This window comes from Talpa europaea, assembly GCF_964194135.1.
Source record: "Talpa europaea genome assembly, chromosome: 7".
Taxonomy (NCBI): Eukaryota; Metazoa; Chordata; class Mammalia; order Eulipotyphla; family Talpidae; genus Talpa; species Talpa europaea.
In genome coordinates, this window is record NC_140074.1 from 927,330 (window position 1) to 948,467 (window position 21,138).

The 21,138-nt window shown below is 67.1% G+C and overlaps 1 protein-coding gene across 1 annotated transcript in view; it reads right to left on the minus strand.

Moving 5' to 3' along the window:
- Positions 1-5,410, minus strand: part of OLFM1 (olfactomedin 1) — a gene marked incomplete at both ends in the record, with an annotated part of 30,751 nt that extends 25,341 nt beyond the window's left edge. Inside the window, one exon of the mRNA XM_084237606.1 lies at positions 5,345-5,410. Coding sequence (XP_084093732.1) covers positions 5,345-5,410 — 66 coding nt within the window. The remainder of the gene's footprint in view (positions 1-5,344) is intronic.
- Positions 5,411-21,138: the final 15,728 nt, after the last annotated feature.

The window sequence follows — 21,138 nt, forward strand, 5'->3', positions numbered from 1 at the left end:
CGGGCACACAGCCACCCAGGACCAGCTTGTGCTCCGGGCCTGGCGCTGCGGCATCTGGACATGGTGGTGTTCTCCGGAGCCGCCTGCCCGCGCCCGCCCGCTGCCAGACCAGCCTGACCCCTGCTGAGCCCCGGCAGGTGCGGGGGCTGCCCGGGAGGCGCCTTCTCGCCTGCCGTAAGCTCTCGCGGCGCCCACACACACCCCGGGCTCTGCCACATGTGATGCTGGCCCCAAGGCTGCGGGCAGGGGAGGGGCGCCGAGAGCACACGCGGCCTTTCTTTGCGTCCTGCTCTGGGTCAGGCCACAGCCCCCGCTGGGCGGCGGGCCAAGCCGCCTAAGATACTTGTGAAGCCGCCTCTGCCCGTCGGCCCGCAGGTGTCCGAGCGGCACGCGAAGCCGGTGGGCGGGCGTCACTTTGTGTGCAGAACCGCCTGTGAGAACCATTTGCACACCAGGAGGGCGGGGTGAGTGTGAGCTGGCGAGGCCCCGCACGCAGCCACGCGGCCTGGGCGGGCCACCAGAAGCTGCCCCCTGCACATGGGGGCGGGGCCCACACCGGGGTCCGGCCGTCTCTGCGAACCCCTCGGTGTGGCTCTCTGGTCACCTTCCTGGTCTCCCTGGGCCGTCAGTGTACATGCCCTTGGCCTGTCCTGGGGGGCGCACGGGCCCCGTTGCTGAGGTGAGGAAAGGGGCGTCTTGGTGGGGTCAGCAGAGAGCCAAGAAGCCCCCTCACCACCTAGACAGCACCCGAGCGCGCGCCGGCGAGAGCCCAGCCCGCCCTCGGGCAGCCTCCGCCTCCCAGCCACTGCCCTTTGCTCCTGAGGCCTGCCCAGTCCTCCTGCCGGGCCCGGCCGTCCCCTCCCAGAAGCCCGAGTCAAGGCCAGCCGTGCGGGGCGCGTGGGCGCCGGGGCAGAGCTGCGGCCGCCCAGGGCAGAGGCCGGCGGGGCCCGACTCCCCCTTCGGTCCTGGTTCGCAGTGCTGCGCAGACGTTTTCCCTACTTTTTATTTTTCTCTGTGTCTTGACAAGAACACCAGGGGTGTCTCGTGTGCCAGACGGGCCCCGGCTGCACGGGTCTGTCACAGGAGGCGGGGACCCCGCACACTCCGGAGCCGCGGCCCCTTCATTTCCAGCGTGAGGCGGGTCATGCGGGGCCCCGGGGCAGCCCCGGTGAAGCCAGCCAAGCTCCGGGGGGACGCCCGAGAAACACCAGCCTGTGGCTGGCTTGACCCCTGGTGCCGGGTGCCCTGGCGAGTCCCGGGGGAGCCTCTGGGTGGATGAGGCCGGCCCTGCTCCCCTCGGGGCTTCCCAGCCTGGCTGCCGCCTGCACCCGGCCGTGCCCCCCGCGGCGACCTCCCGGCTGCTGGCCTCACGCATCTCCCAGAGCCGAAAACTGGCTCCGTCCCCGCCAGCCGCTCGCAGTTGCCATGCATCTAATTCCGTTTAGCTAGTAATTAGTTTTGTATTACTTTACACGGTGATGTTAATACTGATTACAGGGCCTGATAACTTTAGTAATAAATACAACCCAAGGCAGAAAATTACCTCTCTTTTTATTGGGGAGGCTGAAGTCAGTGGAATGAGGAGCAAATTGCTTTCGCAGATAAAGCAGCTGCCTCGCGTCGGGGATTTACAGCGACGCCCAGGTGCCAGCACGTCCTGCCGGGCGTGGGCGAGCTGCTCCCGTGTGTCCAGGGCAGCGCTGGCCAGCCCTGCAGTGGCCAAGGTGCCGCCCAGATGGAGTCAGTTCTGTGCTTTCTGAAATGACTGGTTCAGAAAAGGACCCCGGGCCCAGCCCCGCTCACCCCACAGTGCGCCCGCACGGGCGGCGGCTCTCGGGCCTGGGCCTGGGCTGGGGCTGGGGCGGCTGACTCAGGTCAGCTGTTCTTGTCTCATTAGATGTGTCCAGGGGAGTGGGTGGGCGGCGGGCCTCGGGGGCCAAGTCTGAAGACGAGAGGGCAGACTGGAAGGACAGCGCCAGGGGGCTCCGAGGGGCTCGCTCGGAGTCAGCAGTGCGTTCCTTCCTGCCCATGCGCTGGCCCCACCGCCCCAGAGTGGCCTGGGCTCACCCACATCCCCAGGCCTGAGACGGTGACCGGGCCAGGCCAGTCCCTCGGGCAGGAGGCACCTGCGTTGGCCCTCAGGCTGCGCCCACTTACCCAGGCCCACCGGTGTCCGGCAGTGACCTCAGGGGGTGCTGCCCGCCGGGCTGACGAGAGTGGCCCACCTCACTCCAGCACCTTATCACACCGCCCCGTGCCACCCAGCTGAGCTTCCACGCCACAGCCTCCGCGCAGCCCACCCTCTGCCGCCCATGCTGCCCACCGTCACGCCCGGGCTCACTGCCCGCCAGGGGGGCCCTCAGGACCCGGAGCAGCACCAGCCCTGTCCAGAGCATCCTGGAGCCCCCAGGGAGCTCCCTCCTCTTCACGTGCACCCCACAGCAGCTCCACAAATAACCACAGGCCCTCGGTCTCCCCAGAGCCGGCGACAGCGAGGCCGGGGCTCACTGGGAGCCCAGGTGCGCGGGGTTAAACCCGCTGGCTGGCCCAACAGCTGCTGACAGAGGAGAGGACCAGGGGCAGCAGCGCTGGGGCCACAGCAGGACACGGTCACCCTCTTTAATCCACCTCATTTTTGTTTACAAAGGTGGGAGCTCAGGCCGAGAGGTGAAGTGCCTTCCTCAAGGTCACCCAGACAGTGCTGGCCGGGCTGGGTCAGAGCAAGGGCGGCGGGCAGGCTGGGCATGGCGCAGGCACAGGCTGACTGCAGGAGCCCCAGGCTGCCCCCCACAGACGGAGGCAGCACCCGGGCACCGCCCAGGGGGCTCGGGGGACAAAGGGTTCTCAGGGAGCGTGAAGTGCGGGGTTTTACTGGAAACCACAGAACCAGGCCACGGAAAGGGCCCTTCTGCGGGAGGACAGAGTCCCGGCGAGCCCGCGCGTAGTAGGCCATCGGTCACTAGCTGGTGTTTGATTGAGTGGCCCGTCGTGGCGTGCTGTCGGGAGACAGATAGGGAGCTGTGTGCCGCACCCCCCGCCAGCTGCCCACGCCTGCAGCTGCGCCCACGGAGTGCAGGGGAGTCCACACTTCGGGCTCGTCCCCAGGACACTGCTGACCCACAGCACGTGGCCTGACACCCTGTGGCCGCATCCCTGGGAGCGCTCCGGAAGCCAGGGCGCAGCTGCGGGAGCGGGGAGGGGGCGAGGGCAGGGCGCAGGGGGCAGGGCCACCAGGCTCAGTGGCCAGATGCCCTGATGCCCTTTTCCTGCAGCCCCCAGGGACTGGCCTCTTTGACAAAAGGAAGGACAGCCCCATGCAGTGTGGCTTTAGGGTGGAAGCCCTTCGGGATCAAGAAAGCAAGAGTCTCGGGGCCAGTGTCCCCACGGAGCTTTCAATTCCGGCAGCCCAGCCCAGCCCCCACTTTAGAGGTCATGCTAGAGGTGAGAGGCGCCTGGCTCAGCCCCGGGGGGGCCTCTGTGAGCCGACCAGGGCAACCAGGGGCGTGAGCCCGTTGCTGACTTGAAATGGTCGGAGCGGGTTTGGCCAGCTGGGCCTCTGCTCTAAAACCCCACACGGCCAGGGATAAGGTCCTCCTCCGGCGGGATCTGAGCGCTTAACCCCGGAGGCCGCCTCCGGCTGCATCCAGGGACACAGTCCCCTGAGCACCCCAGGCGGCTGCAGAGAGGAGCCTCCCAAGAAAACAGCAGGTCCCGGATCCGGGCCGCGCAGGGCGGCGGGAGCTGGCCAGGGTGCTGAACGGGAGCCCGGGGGCAGGTGTGTGCGCGCCCCCGCTGCCCGCGCCCCGCTGCCCGCGCCCCCGCTGCCCGCGCCCCCTCTGCCCGCGCCCCCGCTGCCCGCGCCCCCGGCCTGGATGGACAGACACTTTCAGCGCCAGGACAAAGCTCGCAGTTGGAGAGGAACCAAACTTTCTGCCAAGAACAGGGGCTCTTTGAAAGGAGAACCTCCAGAGGAAAGGGGTCTGTGGACGCAATCTCGGGGCACCTGGAAGTGAGACCATCAAGGCTGGAGGACCCGCAGGGCAGCGCTGCCAGGGCCACCCAGAACCAGCCACCTCCTTCCCAAGGCACACGCCCGGCTCCCTCTGCCGTGTGTGCTCAGGTCAGTGAGGTGTGCCCGCGGGTGTGCCCGTGTGGGCACCCACGTCCGTCCACAGCGCACAGCCCACCCGTGGCCGGGCCTTCCCACTGCTGAGAAAACTTCTCTCCCCGAGACCACACAAGCTCTCCTGGGGAGCCGGCCGCACGGGGCCTCTGGGTGACACGGAGCAGGGTCTCTGAGGGCAGGTGGACAGCGACACCCCCCAGCAGCTGGGGTTGAGCCCGCACTCTGGGGAGGAGCCCGGGAGCCGGCAAGGGCTTCAAGGCACAACAAGGGAAGCTGGTTCCAGAGCTTTCTCTCCTGTGAACCACCTCTCGCCGCTCCTCTCTTTTGTTCCCTCTTGTTCTGACAGGGAGGGAGGGAGAGGGAGGGCCGGAGGGCCGGGCCTGGGGGCTCGGGGCCACGGTGCTGGCGGGCCACGGTGCTGGCCGTCCACGGGCCTCGCGGACACGCCGCTGCACAGGGCCAGTTCTGCGCTCAGAGAGTGGCACAGAGGCACATCGAAAGGGCATTTTAATGTCACCCGAACTGCCTGGCTCGCGAAGCTGGCACACTCTCCCCAGCTCCCTGGTGCCAAAAGCAACGCCCCCAGCCCGCGCGCACAGACGGCCCGTCTCCTCCCCCAGACCTGCCAGCTCCAGAACGCGTTTTTAAAATGGAGAACACAGCCAGAGACAGGCTTTCCATGGCGACATTGTTCGGGGTGCCAAGCCTGCTTAAAGCGCCCCGCGGTCCTCACACGCGCCCGCGGCTCGCCACTCCCGCGTCACGCCTCGCATGTGGCCGCGGCCCCCCAAGCCCCGCACCTTGCGCCCACCACGCGCCCCAGCCCCACGCGCTCGCTGCCCACCCTGCCAGGCGGGTCTCGGGGGCGCAATCCCACGCCTGCTTGGGGAGCCCCAAGGGCAGCCTTATGACCACAGGCAGGACGCAGCGGCTCCGGGGGGCGCGGGGAGTTCGCGGGGTCCGCCTCTGAGGATGCCGGGGCGGGGGCGCCACGATGGCCGCCAAGGGCCCCTCAAGCGCCCTCTGAACTTCTCGGCAGGGAGTGGGGCGTCCTAGGGGCAGCCTCGCGGCCGCAGGGCCAGGGCGGGGGTTCCGGGGGCTCGGGCACGGCTTCGGGGCAGCTGCTCCCCTCCCTCCGCCCCGGGTGCCCGGGCACGGCCCCCTCCCCACCCCGGAGCCGGGCGCCCGGGCGGGGGAAATGGCGCCGCGCGCACGTACTTGGGTGAGCTCGGAGCCCATGAGGACGAGGAAGAGGAGGCCGAGCAGCTTCCGCGCGGGCGGCATGTCGGGCCGCTGCACCGTCCTGCGTGCGGGCCTGTGCGGGCGGCCGCGGCTCGTGGACGCGGACGCGCTCCCGGCCCTGCTCGCGGCGCCGCGTCCCGCGCCCTCAGCGCCCGGAGCCGGAGCCGGCGGCGCGCGGGGTCTGCTGCGCGGAGCCTCCGCTCTGCATATTGATCGGTCCCGCGGCTCGCGCTGCCTCCCGGGCAGGGCTGGGCCGGCCGGGCGGGCGGGGCCGCCGCTCCTCGCCCCTCCTCGCCGCTCCCCGCCCCTCCTCGCCCCTCCTCGCCCCTCCTCCCGGCGCCCCCCCGCGCCGCGCCCACGCGGGACACGCGCCGCGGGGCGCAGGGGCCGGCGCGCGGGGCGCCCTGGGCGCGGCGGGTGCCAAAAGTTTGCGGGGAAGGGGCGGGGGCGGGGGGCGCAGGGGCCGCGCCGCGGAGGGGCCGGGCGCGCGGCCGGAGGCCGGGCAGGATGTGACATCAACGAGGCGGGGAAATTTAACTCGGGGAGAACGCGCCGTCCTGGCCGCCCTCGGGGGCCGCGCGGCTGCCGCTGGGGTTTGGGGTCGGGACGGTGCGCGGGGCCGCCTGGGCTGGGGCCAGGGCCCTGGGCATGCGGAGTGGCGGCCCCCAGGAGGGCGCGGGCGGCGGGTTGGGGAGCCTGGGGCGCGGGCGCGAAGGGCCTGACATCTCCTGATTATAAAGCCTGATGGTGCCTTCGAGATCACCCTGAGTGGGTCGACCGAGGCTCGGGCCCAGGAGGACGCTGGCTGGGGGGATGGGGTGGGCGCTGAACTAGAAGGCAGGCCACCAGGCGCCCCCCCACCCCCAGGCTGCGGAGAGGGTGTCCCCGTGTTCCCACAAGCAAGCAGGGTGGGGAGCGGGGCCTGTCGGGGCCCCTGTGTTGGGGTGGAAACGGCCCCATCTCTGCCCACGGCCCCTTGCCGGGCTGCAGGCGGGCGGCCGGGAGCCCTGACTGCCCTCCCCTCTGCCCCTCGGCCCGTCCCGGTGGCCTGCTGCGGTCTTTCTTGGGGCTCTTTCACCTGAGCCCCCACAGGAAAGCCACCGGAGCTTGCTGCTGGCGGCATATTCACTTAAGTCCCCCTTCTGGAGGGAGAGGTCCCCAGGCGCCCGTGTTTTCTGAGACGGGCTGGGAGGCAGGCCTCGGGCGGCCTCAGCGCTCAGTGCTTGGTCCTTGGGACATAGGGGCTCTCGGGAAAGGACCTGACGCCCCTGCCCCGGACCCAATAATAATCAGAGTGCAGAGTTGTGGGGGTGCAGAGGGTGCTGGCCCACAGGGTCGGGGAATGTAGGGGCACGGGAGGCGTGGTGCAGGGGCTGAGGGATGCTGGGGTGCAGGGGCTGGAGGGGTGCTGGGGCGCGGGGGTGCTGGGGCGCAGGGCCGGGGCCTGACTCCTGTGGCACCAGGGAGTTCTGATGCTGGACGAGATGCTAGCTCCTGCCCACTCGGCCGCCCCACCCCAGAGGAGGCCCCCCTGGGCCTGGGGCGTACCTGCCACAGTCTGGCTGTCTGAGGGGATCCCCACCCCAGGGCACAGGGGCAGACCTCCTGGCAACCTGGCGCGGCCTGGGCGGCCTGGGTGGCCTGAGACTCCTCGAGGAGGTGACTGGGGCGTGAGGGGCCCCGTGCGGGGAGCCGTTTATCAGTCTGGGCCTCCCGGGCTGGGCGGTCGCTGAGCTCAGAAAAGAAGGGGCCCTGGCACCTGCCACGGCCCGAGGCGCCCGCCGAGTGAGCCACACCGGGCTCCGGGCTCCGCGGGGCGAGCCCCGACAGGCAGGCTGCGGGCGCAGGGGACACGCGGTGTTACCGCGAGTTCCTGCTTGGGGTGCGGGAGCGTGTGGGGCAGAGAGTGGCTGCCCTGCGCGTGGGGGACCCCATCGTCATGCCCCGGAAAATGGTGAAAACGCAAGTCTTCGGTCACCTGTGCCATTTTTACTGCAATTTGAAAAATAGTAATATACCCACACCGCGGCCGCGCTCTCCAAAGGGGGGTTCGGCGCCTGCGAGAAGCGTGTAAGGCCGCGCCTCCATGCTCGGCCACGCCCGCTTGGCTTCAGCAACTAAAGCAGAGGCGAGTGAGCAGAGCAGCCGTCCAGCTGGCCCCCAGGCCACATTCCGTGCTTGGAGGCCGAGGGGGAGCTCAGGGGGCGCCCCCAGGCCTGGGCAAGTCCCCTCCGGGCGCTCCTCCCTGAGGGGCAGGGGACCCCGTGGTCTGCCAGGCTCGGGTGCCTGGGAGGGGCGTCCCGGGCGGAGCCTCTCGGCAGCTGCAGTTCTGGGCTACCTGAGGACGGGCCGTGCCCAGGGCTTGCTGTGCCCCGTGTCCGCGAGCCCCGCTGCTCGACCCGCTGGCCTGGAGCAGGTCCCCGCAGGAAGCGTTGGGGTTAGACGGGCTCTGGGCCGGGTCCGCTCGCCCTGCTCTGGCCGCCGCGGCAGCTGCCCCCCTAGTGCTTATATGGCCTTTGCCCACTCCTGGGGCCACGCTCCCCCTTAGCTGGTCTCGGCCGCAGCCGTCCCTTGCTCCAGGCCATGCCCGCGTCGCCCACGGACGCCCCAAGCTCTCCTTTTGGGGGTTGGCTGAAGTCCAGGGGCAAGGTGGCCTCCCCTGCCACCCCCCCCCATCATCTCCCCCCACTGTCCTCCTGATGGAACCCGGCCAGCGCCCAGTTCCTGGGGAGGCTCCTCGGATGCCCACAAAATCGATATGCCGGGTGCTGCTTTAAGACAAGCCTCCTTCCTCTGCCAGCCTCATTATAAAGGGACAGAGCGGTTGCCAAGGCAACGGCACTGACTCTCCTTTCTCTGCAAATTTCCTAGCAAATAGGGCCCGAGCCCACGTGAGCTACCCAGCGCCTGTGCCCGGGGCCGGCGCTCTGTGCCCCACCTCGGGGCGCTCTGCAAACAGCCCCGTGTGGTCCCGCCAGCCCAGGCCACCACGCTTCCTCCTCAGCCTCCCTGGCCCTCCGGCCACCCCATGGCCCCACCTCGCGTGACCAGCCGCCTCAGGAGCCCACCGTGTAGCCGCGGCAAGGGCCTCTAGCCTCTCGACACCAGGCCCCGCCACGGCGACGGGCTCCTGCGGGGCTCGGGGCTGCTGTCCTGACCAGCCCCTAGGCAGCGTAGGGGAGCTGCTCTCACTGCGGGGCGCAGGTGTGGCACTGGCCACCACAGCTGTGGGGAGACTGGCCACCGCAGAGCTTAGCCCCATGGGTGGTGGCGGGTGCTCCGGGGCCACATGGGGTGTGACGTTTGCTTGGTGGGTGGAGGACCCCAGCTCTGGGCTGAGCCCTGCCCCCCGCACCTCTGGCCACTCTCCTCTCCCCTCCTGTCCAGCTGGGACTCCTGGCCCATCTTCACACTCAGTCTCACCCCTGATGCCTGGACATGCCGCCGGACCCACCGGCCGTTGCTGTCCCACCCCCAGGTCTAGGCTCCCCACGTCCCCCACTCCTGCCATGGGATGCATCTATTTGCTGATTTTTCTCTCACACCTGAGCTCCCAAAAGGCAAAGCAGACACGGCCAGGCCCTCTTGGGACCACAGCAGGCCCTGGGGCTGCGTGACAGATGCCCGCAGACACCGAGCCTGCTCCTGCGTCTGAGGCTGGAGGGGAGGGTCCCGCCTGCCTCTCCACCTCCCGCTGCCAGGGTTCCACGGCCAAGGCTGCACCCCTGCCTGCGCCAGCACCTCCCGCCGCCCTCCTGTGAGCTGGCCTCCTCCACAGGACGCGCGTGGCCCTGTAAAGGCCGCCCCGGGCCGCCCGCCCACCTGAGCTCCCTCCTTCGGCGCCGGCACTCGCGGGGACCCGGGGTTTCCAAGGGGACTCCTTGGGAGAGCTGTTTTTCTATTTCTTCATCCTAAGGCCAAGACAGAAAATAAACAAGTGAGAAATAAAAGAAGGAGGTAAATATTGATTGTGGCGAGTTCTGTGAAGTCAGTCGATAGGACTCTGGCCTGCAGGATGTTTGGGAGGTGACCAGGCCTCTGGGGCCTTGGCAGGAGCCATGGGGGTCAGCTCGTGCAGGGAGACCACCCTAGACAGCCGATCCAACATGCTGGGCCCCCCGGATTGGCATAGTGCCCCGTGGACTTGGGGCCCTCAGCAACCCCCGCAGAGGGGCTAGGACCCTGGAGGAGAGCCCCCGCCTGTTGGCCCCCAAGGCCAAGAAGTGCCCCACTGTTGCTGGGAGGCTGAGTCCCAACTCAGTGTCCCCTGCTTCTCACCTAAGGGTCTGGCCAGTCCTGGCGGTGGGACCCCTCTGGCCGCCCCCCAGAGCCCCCTCCCCCTCTACCCCCAGGAGGGACCAGCTCACACCAAGCTGCTCCCGTGTGCAGAAGCGTGTCTCGAGGCGTCTATATTTAAGGCACTGCGCTCCCACCTTGCCTGGTGCGGAACCGAGCCGAGCCGGAAATGCTGAGCACCTGCCCAGGTGTTAGAATGCAGCGCCCTGCTGCCAGCCTGTCCCCGCCCCCGCCCTGCTGGGTGAGGCCCTTCCCTGCGGGAAGCCGGTTCCATCCCCCGCCCCCAGCCCTGTCACGGCCCCAGGCCTCCAGGAGCCCCACCTGCAGGCTCTGCTGTACCAGGCGGGCGGGTCTCCAAACCGAACCTGCTTTTCTCCCCTGGTTGTTGGTCATTTGTGTGAGGAAACTGAAGCAGAGTGGGGGAGTCCCTGGCTCAGTTATGGGGTGGGAAGGTGACAGGGGCTGCCTGGGACCCGGACCTCTGGATTCAGGTCCTGCTCTGCCAGCGCTGCCCCTCCCCATGGGGCCACTCAGCCCCAAATCTGCCTCTGCAGCTGCTCTGGTTCCCTGCGGGTGTCAGCGCCCCAGGGTGCAATTTGAGAGCAGAGATGCAAAGAAAACCAAAGGAGGCTAGAAGCGTTGGTGGAGGTCTTGTTTTAGGAAAAAGGCAAAATGAAACAAGACACCTCAGCTTCACGGGCGGGCTCACACTGCTATTTCATCTGCTGCAGCAGCAAAGCCCCAAATTGGAGACAGCCTGGACACAGCTCCTGGGGTCCTGGCTACCCCCCATGGAGGCGGGAGTACGCAGCAGCGTCTTCTACTCTGGCTCCGGAGTTGGGGTGGCCGCCCAGGCCCACAGGGCTGGGTCTCAGTCTGCACATGGGTACCCTGGGGCCCCCGGGAAGCCCGGGTGGCGGGGGGAGGACCAGTCAGGGCTGGCTCCCAGCTCCACCTCCCAGGGTGGCGGGGGTTTGGTGCCTGCATCACAGCCAGAGGTGGGAGGTAGAGGGGGATGTGAGAGGACTCCCCAGAGACAGAGCGGGGAGCAGAACGGGCGGATCTACTGAAACGCACTGCTGAGGGGAGCAGCAGGAGACAGGAGGGGTCTGCCGCGCCATGTGAGTCAGCTCAGCTCCCTGGTTTGCCCGGGATCGAACTCGTGCTGCAGAGGCTGCAGACAACCTGACAGCGCCGTCTCTAACCCCTGCGCCACCAGGGAGGCCCGGCTTTGCCCCTTTCAACCCACACACGTTGGCTTCTTTCTCCTTTTGCGAGGACCAGGCCCGCAGGTAAGTAGGGGCTGCTGGGGAGCAGGAGCCGCTAGTGCCCGGCTTCTGGGCGCCTTCTTGGCCTCTCCGAGCCCTAGTTCCCGGGCGTGTGTGGCTGGAGATTCAGCTTGGCCCCCGCGTGCTTCCTCTACTGTCGCTGCTGTTCTCTGCACCGCCCGCGGCCGGGCCTTCGGGGTGGCGTCAGGCTGCACGCGGCTGCTGGGCTCCCTTCCTCGGCTGCTGGGTTTGTCCGGAGGCCGGGGTCGGCCAGGGCCTGCGTGCCGGGCCACGGGGGCGGCTGCTTGTCGGCCCTCGGTGGTTTCTCATGATGTCGTCATGCATGTCAGGATCAGGATTCTGCTGCTGTCACAGTTAGGCTCCCGCTCCCTTCTGCTCTCGGCGGGGCGTGTGCGCACGGCTGTCGCTTCCTCGGCTCCTCGCTAGAATCCACCAGTGAAACGACAGCGCCCGGCACGCGCTTGGCGGGGAAGTTTGTCTTATTCAGAAAACCCAGATCGCCGTGGAGAGGGTCCGATGCCCCCTTTCATCGACTGTGAATTTTGGGCACTGGTGTTTTTGGAGGCTTTGCCCTTCTCGCCCGACGTGCCAGATTTGCCATCGTCTCTTACTCGATACTGGACGTTGGATTTATTGGCAGAAAGTTCTTCGTAATGTCTTCTTACTGGTTTTTTAATACCCGTGGGATCTAAATCGACCGCCCTGCTCCATTCCTGGTGTTAATGACGTGTGGGTTTCTCATCCCTTTTCTCGGTCACCGTCGTCGTTGGGGTTTTGCCAATTACTTGATCTGGTCAAAGAACCGGCTTTCGGTCTGGCTGTGGCTTTGGACTTTCTTGCTGTTTTGCTGTGTCTCGATTCCTTTTCCTGTCCTCATGCTTCCTCCTTTCTCTGGACGAATTTTGTTTCTGCTTTGGGTTCTTGAAGGGGAGCCTTGGGCTGCGGATTTTTTGACCTCTGCTTGTTTCTAATCCACTCACTTCGGGCTATCACCTTCCCTCCAAGCAGAGCAATAACCGCCGCCAGGAGAGCGCACGCGTGCTGCTTCCGTTTCCACTCTGTGTCTTTTCTCATTCCCGCGGTGGCGTCTTCCTTGGCCACGGATTATTATTATTCAGCCATGTTCTGCTCGGCGTGGCAGCGCCCCCTCTGCCTCAGGATGCATCTGCGGGGGGCACTCCTGGCTCCTGCGGAGAGCTGTGGCCCCTCGTGGGGGCAGGTTCCACGCGCGCCGATTAGCTCGGTCTTCTACTCTGGCTCCGGAGTTGGGGTGGCCGCCCAGGCCCACAGGGCTGGGTCTCAGTCTGCACATGGGTACCCTGGAGCCCCGGGAAGCCCGGGTGGCAGGGGGAGGACCGGTCAGGGCTGGCTCCCAGCTCCACCTCCCAGGGTGGTGATGGACAGCCCTGCTCGATGCTCTGGTTTTTGCTGGCCGCCTCGCCCTCCAGCGCTCTGTCGGTGGCCGAGAAGAGGGTGTTAAGATGTTTTACGACAATCCTGGAATTGTCTTTTTTCCTTCGATTCTGTCAATATTTGTTTCACGTATGTTTGAGGGTTTGTTACTGGGCGCGCACACATCTGTGGCTGCCTTGTCTTCCTGACAAATGGGCCCTTTTATCCTGGTGAAATGTCCGTCTTCGTCGGGGCGACACGGTCCTGAGGTCTGTTTTGTGTGACACTAATACAGCAACGTCGCCTCTTTTTCTCACTGTTTGCTTGACATCTATTTCTTCTTCCATTTGCTTTTAACCTGACTTTGATATTTAAGGTGCTTCTCTCGTGTTCAGTGTAGAACTGGGTCTCATTTTGTTCTGGCCACACGACAGTTGCACAGGCGTCCCAGGGGTGGGGGCTCCCTGAGGACCAGGAGGGAGCCCGGACGCGTCCGTCCACCGCATCCTGCCCTCCCCTCCCCGATGGAGGCTCGAGGGGTGTCCTGTTCGCTCACCAGAGCCACCGAGGGGCGGGTCCCTATCCCCTCCCCCCTCAGCTGTCTGCGTCCTCCCGGCCGGCTCTTTTGCCCGCTCCGTTTTGCATGTCCTGCCCCCTCTGTCAGACCCGGGCCTTGCGCACCAGCACCCGCAGGGCAAGGCTCAACCTCCACCCCCTGGTCTGCTGCCCCGTCCCTCTGTCCTGGACAGAAGGGCCACCTTCCTCTGCAAGGGGCCGGCTCCGGGGGCCTGGGGGCACCCCAGGGACCACCGGGCCCGCGTCACCCACCAACCGTAGCAGCTGCGTCGGGGCGGCGCCTCTTCCTGGTCACCGAGCTCTGTCTCGTCTTCTCACCTTGCCGGGAAGCAGAGGTGACGGTGGGGGGCCGTGGTGGCCGGGAGTCCTGGGAGGCCTTTCCTGAGGCCCATCCGCCATGCCAAGTTGTGGAGGAGGTTTCGGGAAAGGGCTGATTTTATTCTGGGACGCGGGAGCCGCATTAGCGCAATGCCCCGGGGCCCCCGACGGGCTGCGTTGGGTGGAGTGGACACGGCTGCCCCGGCCGGGCTCCCAGGCGCGTCCCGGGACCCAGCCCCGCGGCGTGAGCCGGAGCGTGGCCCACGCGGGGCCGCCTCCTCGCCAGGAGGATTGATGGAGCCGCTCAGTCCTCGTAGCAGGTGCGGGTCCATCTGTCTCCATTTGCTGCAACGTGGGGCGTCCATTCCCCTAACGGGTGCTGCGGAGAGCCGCCGGGGGGTGTGGGGGCTGCCCGGGAGAGCGGCTGCCGGGGCCGCAGTTCCTTCCGTCCTCTCTCCACTCACCTCCATCTTCTGCAGCCGCCTGGAAGCAGCCCTTTAACGGCCCGTCAGGCTGATGTGGGTGCCCAGAGGTGGTGGAGCCAAAGCTGTGTGCTCAGCCCGGGCCCCGCTGAATGGATTTGCAGAGCTCAGCGGGGCGGGGCCGTGGGCACGCAGGGCGGCCGGGCACGCAGGGCGGCCGGGCACACAGGGCAGCCAGAACCCCGGCGGGGGCTGCGTCCGGGTAGGTCTTGCCACCTGGAAGGCTCAGGCCTGGCGTTCGCTGCCCTCCGCGTGGCTCCCTCACCTGCTGCCCCTGCCCCCACATGGCGTGTGGGGCACAGTTGGGCCAGGGCCCTCTCCTTGGCACAGGCCCTCATGGGCCCCACTCTGCCCTCAGAGCTGCAGCCAGTCCCCTGTGTTCCTCCTGGGCCTCAGAGAGGGGGAGGGAGGAGGCGGCCCCCAGTGAGGGCAAGGATGGGGTGGGGCCAGGCTAGCCGTGGGCCTGCATCCAGGCCGTGGCCCCTGCGCCCTCTGAGCAGCTGCCGCACAGGACACCCCGCAGGGACGGCCGCCTGCCAGGTGAGGGGCACCTGAGGGTCTGCCCCCCTCGAATCCCACCCTGCCTCCGTGCCGGCCCCAGGGTCCTCCTGCCTGGCACAACTGTGCCCCCACCTCCCCCCGCAGATGGGGCAGTTAGTGGGAGGTGACCAGCTCCCCTCGGCCGGCTGCGGGTCTGGCCTCCTCCCCAGAAGCTGCAGGCCGTGGTGGGCACGTGGTCTGTCACCTCAACTGGTCCTGGCACAGCTCACACGGCTCATGGGGTGTTGGGGTTCTGCAGAGGTAAGCACGGCTCTCCACTCACCCCCATCCTGCCTCTCACACCCCTCCCCAACCCCTCTCAGAGGCAGCCACAGTGATAGCTTTGAAAATCGGAGGTTAGATGGGTGGGGGGTGGGGGCTGGAGGGTGGGGAATGGGGGGTGGTGATGGGTGGGAGGTGGGGGCTGGGGGTGGTGATGGTGGGGGATGGGGTGGGGGTGGTGATGGGTGGGGGACAGACACATGGTTCATGGATAAACAGAAACACAATAGGCGTGTGTGTCTCCTCCGTATACAAGCACATACCGGCTCCCACAGCGCACACGCAGGTGCCTGCACACACATGCCCGCACACCGGTGTGCACACACGCACCCACACACACGTTCCTCCTGTGAGCACACGCACAGTGCGCGTCCCTCTCCCTCAGCCCCAGCTACAGACCCGGCCACACCTTCGGGAGGCTGCGGGCCCAGCGCGAGTGGCGGGGTGGGGGGGTGCGGGGCGCGGGCAGAAAAAGCGCTCCCTCCTCTTCGCTGGCCTTTCACCCCCACCCAAGGGCGTGCCCTGCAGGTGTCGGGGGCCCTGTCAGGCTGGTGGGCGTCATCTCGCTGGCTAATGTGCTTGTGCCTTCCTTGACGTCCTCTTCAGGGGCCCCCCTCCTCCTTCTGGGTTCTGGGTCCTGTGCGGGTGGATTTAGCCGCAAGGCGCGCTAAGGAGGGAGCCCTGTGTCACCCTGAGGCCTGTTACTCTCCGCCGGCTTTGCTGGCCTGGGAGGGGCTGTGTTCCGGGCCGCAGCCACTGCCTCCCCCCGGGACAGGGCTCTGCTCCTTGCGGGACCGCTCGCTTCACCCGGATGCTGCGGTGGCCCCGGGTTGTGCGGGGAGGCGGGGGGCAGACACCCACAGGTGGCCCGCGTCTGCCCAGAGCCGGGCGCTGGGCTCAGGTGGCCCTTGGGGTAGTGTGTGTGTGAGTGTCAGTGTGAGAGTGTGTGTGTGCATGCGTGTAAGTGTGTGTGTGTGTGAGCGCATGCGTGTGAGTGTGAGCACGCCCCTCCCCATTGAAAAGTTCTAGAAATAATGACCCACTGAGAGCGGTGAGCCCCCAGGTCAGGGCCGCGGTAGAGATGGGGCTTCCTGGCACCCCTTCCTGCTCTGGCAGGCGGAGCACGGCGCCAGGTGGCCGTGGCAGGCTCCTGCTCCCTGGGGGTGGGCCCGACCCCGCCTGCCCAACGGCCTCTCCCGAGCGGCTCCCACTGCAGGAGGAGGGACGCGCGTGTCTGGGGCTCAGGCGCAGGCAGAGTTTGGGGGGAATTTGTCATGAATAGCTAATGTCGGCGTTTCCAGCTGCATGGGATGGAAGTATTTTTTGGCCTGTTCTTTTTATACTTGTCTGTACCTGCCACGGAATTTTAAATGGATATTTTGCATTTCCCGTTTAGATTGTGTTTTTGTTTTTTCCCTCTTTGATTTTGTTTCCCATGCCGTGACCGAGGTGGCGCACCCCGCCTGGGACCTGGAGGTCCCCCAGACACCTGCGAGCCTTGGGGTGTGGGCTGCTGGCTTCCATCGGGCTGCTGGGGAATTCAGGCAAGGAGGACCTGGGGGCGCGGTGGGCGGCGGGAACTTTCAAACAGTGTCAGCCCCGGGCCAGGGCCCTCTGGAGCCCCCCAGGAGAGCACCCCCCCAGCCCTCTGGGAGCTGCACCTGCCCTGTGGGCGCCCCTGGACCCTCCTCCCTGCCGCCGGGCGCAACTCTGCTCGCGGAGGTGGGGGCCCCCTGAGCCGTTTGCTCCTAGCAGGTTGGGGCTGGCGCTGAAGGAGGGGTTCGCTCACTCTGGGGCTGCAGCTTGGCTTGGCCACAGCAGGGACATCCACGTGGTCCAGGGACCTGCGGCGGTGGGCAAGGGCGGGTCCCGAGGGGCTCCCTGCATTCACCTTGGGGTGGGGCCTGGGGCTGGTGGGTGGGAGGAGCAAAAGGGCGCAGCTGTGGGGATCCAAGGAGCCTGCCCCCAAGGAACTTCTATGCCAGGCTGCAGCCTGGGGAGGCGAGGTCCCTGCTCCAGCTGTTACTGTCCCCCACGGGCACCCAAAGGCCGCAGGGGCACTTGGCTCCTGTGCTCATTCTCCACCCCCCTCTGCGGGGGTCCCTGGAGAGGGTGAGGAGGGGGCACGGCAGCACCGAGGAGCATGGGTGGGAGACCCACTGTGCGGACACAGGGTTGAGGGGGACCCGCAGCCACCCCCACCGCCCACCATCTGGCAGGCACAGGGCCCAGGGAGGCGGCCGGGTGCTCCTTGTTCCGAGACGAACCTGGGACCAAGACTGAGGACAACAGGTGCAAGTTGTTCTCGTCAGGCCTGACTTGGTTCGGGCCTGGAGGCCCCACCAGCTGGGCAGGCCCCGGCCTAGCTCCACACAGGTCATCCCCCACCGCCGTGTGCGTGCTCTGGAGGGGTGTAGGGTAAGGTAAAAAAATATCAGGCTTTTCTGCCCTCCCGCCATGAGGATGGATGATGGATCCCGGCGGTCCTGACTGCAGGCCTGATGGCGGCACCTGGAGTGGGGGGTGGGCGTAGGTAGATGGGATTCACCTGGGCTGAGACTGGGCTTGTAAGGGCGGCGTCACGGGGACGCCAAGAGAGCAGAGAAGCACAGAGAACAAACAGAAGCGCAGAGAGCAGAGACTACTAGAGAAGGCCGGGAGCCCAGATAGAGAGAAGACTGGCTGGGGGCTGGGCGGCCTGCCAGCCTCCCAGCCCCCCGGCACCCCTGCCTGCCGTGTACCTGGTATATCCCAATAAAAGCCTGGAAAGCCACCGAGGGCACCTAGACCTCTTTTGCCCGTCTGCTCGAATCATAGAGATCCTGCCCTGTGGCCATGCTGCCATTACAAGGGAGCTTGGGGGTGCGGGGGGGGGGGGGGGCCCTGGAAGGCCCGGGGCAGCAGGACTAGGTTGCAGAGGCCGCCGACTCGCCTGGGGGCTGGCAGGATGTGAGGGCATCCGACTTATTTGCACCAGCTGAAATTGATTTCCAAGAGGCTGATAAAGATTTTTTCAAGCAAAGCATTTTTTAAAGGCCACCGCTTGACTGTGCTCTCCCGAAGTCGATGATGAGGCAATTTGGGCCAAAAAAAAAAACCAAAAAAACGACTGTGGCAGATTCTAGCTCGTCAGCAGTGCCACCATTCACGGCTGGAAGAGGGGGAGCTGCCCTGGGCCTGGGGGCGGGGAGGCACGGCCACACCCTCCCCCAACCCCCTCCCCGCCTCCCCCCCCTCCTCCCTTGTTGGGATGCAGCTCTGGGCCTTCACTTGGCCGTGGGAGGGAGCAGGGAGGACTGTACCTGGGGTGCTTCTGTCAGGGAGCAGCAGCGTGGTGGGGGCAGGACCTTTCTCGCAGCGCCTCACCCGGCCATGGCGCGAGTCTGCTGAGTCTGCTATTTCCCTTCAGAGCTTTGGCCGGGTTCCCGCTGGGGCCACTTGCTGTGGGGCGAGCCCCGAGCGAAGGCTCAGGCGTCTGCAGGCCAGTGGAGCTGGCCCCAGAACCGGGGAGCCCCCTGGAGAGAGGGGACACCTGCCCCGCCGGGCACAGCCCCGCCCCCGCCAGGCACAGCCCCGGGCGGGCGCAGGGGCGAGGTCCCCAGCCCTCCGGCGGCCCCCTGCTCCCCCGCGCAGGGCCGGCCGCGTCAGGAGGGCTGAGAAGGTCTGGAGGGGAGGCAGGTGGCGTATGTCGTTCTTGGGGTGAATTCTGAGCCACAAGGAACAAGGTCCTTGTAGGGGACGGGCCTCCTGGGGGCGGGGTCCTTGGCGCATGGTCTCTGGCCGTGGAGGGTGTGAAACGAAATGAAGGCGACTCTAACGGAATTTCTTTCCCTAAGTGGTTTGGCAACACCAGCCTCTTCCCGGGGCTCCCGCGTCCTCTCCCTCCCTCACGGGGCTCAGGCTACTTCCGCCTGCGGCCTCCGACACACGCAGACAGGCCTCCCCAAAGGCTGGCACGTGGCACGGTCTCCCCAAGACGGGCCACTTTGGCACAGGTTGTTTCGAGCTGAGGTAACAGGCCTCGCGTGCAAGTGAGAAACACACCACTCCCTTGACGGCCCAGAATGAAAACTGGGGTCTCACCCAAAATTAGGATCCCAGCAGAAGTAGCCTTCCGGGGGGACCCCGTCCCTGCAGGCGTGTGGTTTCGGAGCGCCCGCTCCTGGCCCTGGAGCCCTGTGGGGCCCACCCCCGGCTCAGCACACGTGCCCCCACCTGGGAACCTCGCCTCTCTGTGGTCCCTGAACATGTCCTTAACCGTCTCTACTGACCTGTCCCGCCCACCTGACTGTGCAGCCAGAGGAGCCAGGAGCGGGAGGGGCGTCTCCCACCTTCCCAGCCAGGTTTTCTCCTGGCAGCTCCCACCCTCAGCTCCGGGCCTTCCTCTCCCACAGCCGAGGCCCGGGACGCCTTGAGGCCGGAGCACCCGGGGAGGGCCGTCAGGATTCCCCGAGAGCCAGGGCCAGGCTGCCCAGACCAGCAGGCGGTGCCCGGGCTCCCTGCTCCTGAGGGCTGGGCCCTGGGAGGCAGCACTTCTGGGCCTCCAGGAGGGGCCCGGGAGCTGGGGGGCTGCACGAGACCTGCCGTGGGGGCCCCTGGGCTCAAGGTGCTGACGGTCTTCCATAGGAAGCTCAGACGGCGCTGTGGGGGAGAGGCACGGATGTTGGGGTCCCTGAGGGGTGAGGGAGTGGGCCGAGATCCAGCCTGGGTACCTGGGGCCGGCGCCTTCCCAGCTGAGGGGTCCGGACACCGGCACCTCCAGAGTCGGGCCCCTTTGTCCCGTCTGCGGTCACAGTGCCCCCTCCCCGGGCCTTTGCTAGGACGGAACGAGAGGAACTTGCGTCTGTGCATCGTGCAGAGCCCAGAGACGCGACTGCCGCAGCCGTCCTGCTGCGCTGGTTGTTACTCCGGGTGGCGAGGGTGGCGGCCGGCCTGCCGGGAGAGTCCAGCCTGCCGGGAAATCCTCACAGTTTTGCATGAAGCGCTGCGAAACCCGCGCAGGAGGCGCTTGAGTGTCACCGGATCCGCGCCAACCGACGTGAGCCCTGACTCCCCAGAAAGGCGTCAACGATTAAGTCGGCTGGTTCCGCCTCCAGCGAATGGCCAACTCTGCTGCCCGGCCCGCTTCAGGCCAGTGTCCCGCCCCGATCCCCGGCCTTGCTCGCGTTTCCCACACAGGCCCGGCTGGCTCCTCCGCGGAGAGCTCCAGGCCCAGGTGCCGGCCAAGCTTAGGCCACCCACGGCATCTGCCCGTGAAGGCCTCTCCGAGCCCCGAGCCAGGCTCCAGCATCCCGCCACCCTCGCCGTCCACCAGCGCCAAGGCCACGCCCACGTGTCCCCAGAGCGCCTTCGGACGGGGCAGAGCCTGTGGGGACCGGGAGCAGCTGCCCACCCCCCTCCTCAGCTGCCCCACCGCCCAGGCCATGAGGGGAAAGGCTTGTTTCTGCTCCCTCGTGCAACAAGCGGGGGCCAGTGGGACTGTGACTGGTGTGAGGTGGGGAGTCACCATGGGGAGGGGCCAGCGGTGCCCCCAGGGGGGTGGGTCAGGCGCGCCCTACCCTCTCCTGTTCGCACACAGGAGGCAGCCCTGGCGGGCAGGTGCGGCGGCAGGTGGGGCCACAGGCAGCTGCTCACAGGATCCACGAGCGACGCTCAGCTCTGCCAGACGCTGCTGCTAACGGTGCCGCGAAGGGCCTCTGCTCCACCGTCCTGGCTCCCAGAGCCCAGCTGAGTGGACAGCAGGCCCGCGGCCCCCAAGCAAGGACTTCAGACGCCTGGGTGCCTCTGCTTGAGGCTTCTGCAAACGTGCACAAACACAGGCAGGCCATGGAGCCAGTGGAAGCCCGGCGCCTCCCTCTGTCCCGCCCCACCCTTCTCGGAGGCCAGGCGGGGCAGGAAGCCACCCCGCTCTAGCTGGAGGCGCTGGGTGCTGGGAGCCGGCAGGGGCCTGGTGAGGGAGGGCTGTGCTCGGCAGGGGGCAGCGATTGGCCCGTGCCCCCGGCCCACTCCTAGCCAGTGTGGAAGGAGTGGGGTGAGGCTCCTGCTCTGGTCTTGAGACCCCGGGGACCCAGGCCGGCCCCGCACAGAGAAGACATGGCGCTTACAACGCACGCGTGGGCCCCGGGCCGTGAGGGCTGTGGGGAGCAGCCCCGGGCGCCCCAGACCTGAGCTGTGCGTGTGCTCGCGGCCCTGGGCGGGAAGAGAGCTGAGCCGCGCCGGCCTCCCAGGGGCCAGGGCTCCGCTCAGGGGCATCAGCACCGTCTTGACGAGCTCTTCACAGCCTTCACCTCCAGACGCTCACGCGCTTAGGCTGGGGGTCAGGGCTGCTGGAATTTGGGGGACATGATTTAACCCTTAATGTGAACCAAAACCCCGGCCTGGAGAACAGCACCTGCTCAAGCCCCCCCACTTGCTGGAGGCTGCAGGACAGGACGCGGCCCCCCACCAGCCCCCCACCAGCCCCCGCCCGCTTCTCGCTCCAGTTAGAGCCGGGGCCAGCCGACAGCGGCCGCCATCAGCACTAAATCAGGCGCCTGTTTTAAGATATAGACCCCTTGATAGTGAAGAATGGCAGGACCGAGAAATAAATATTTGG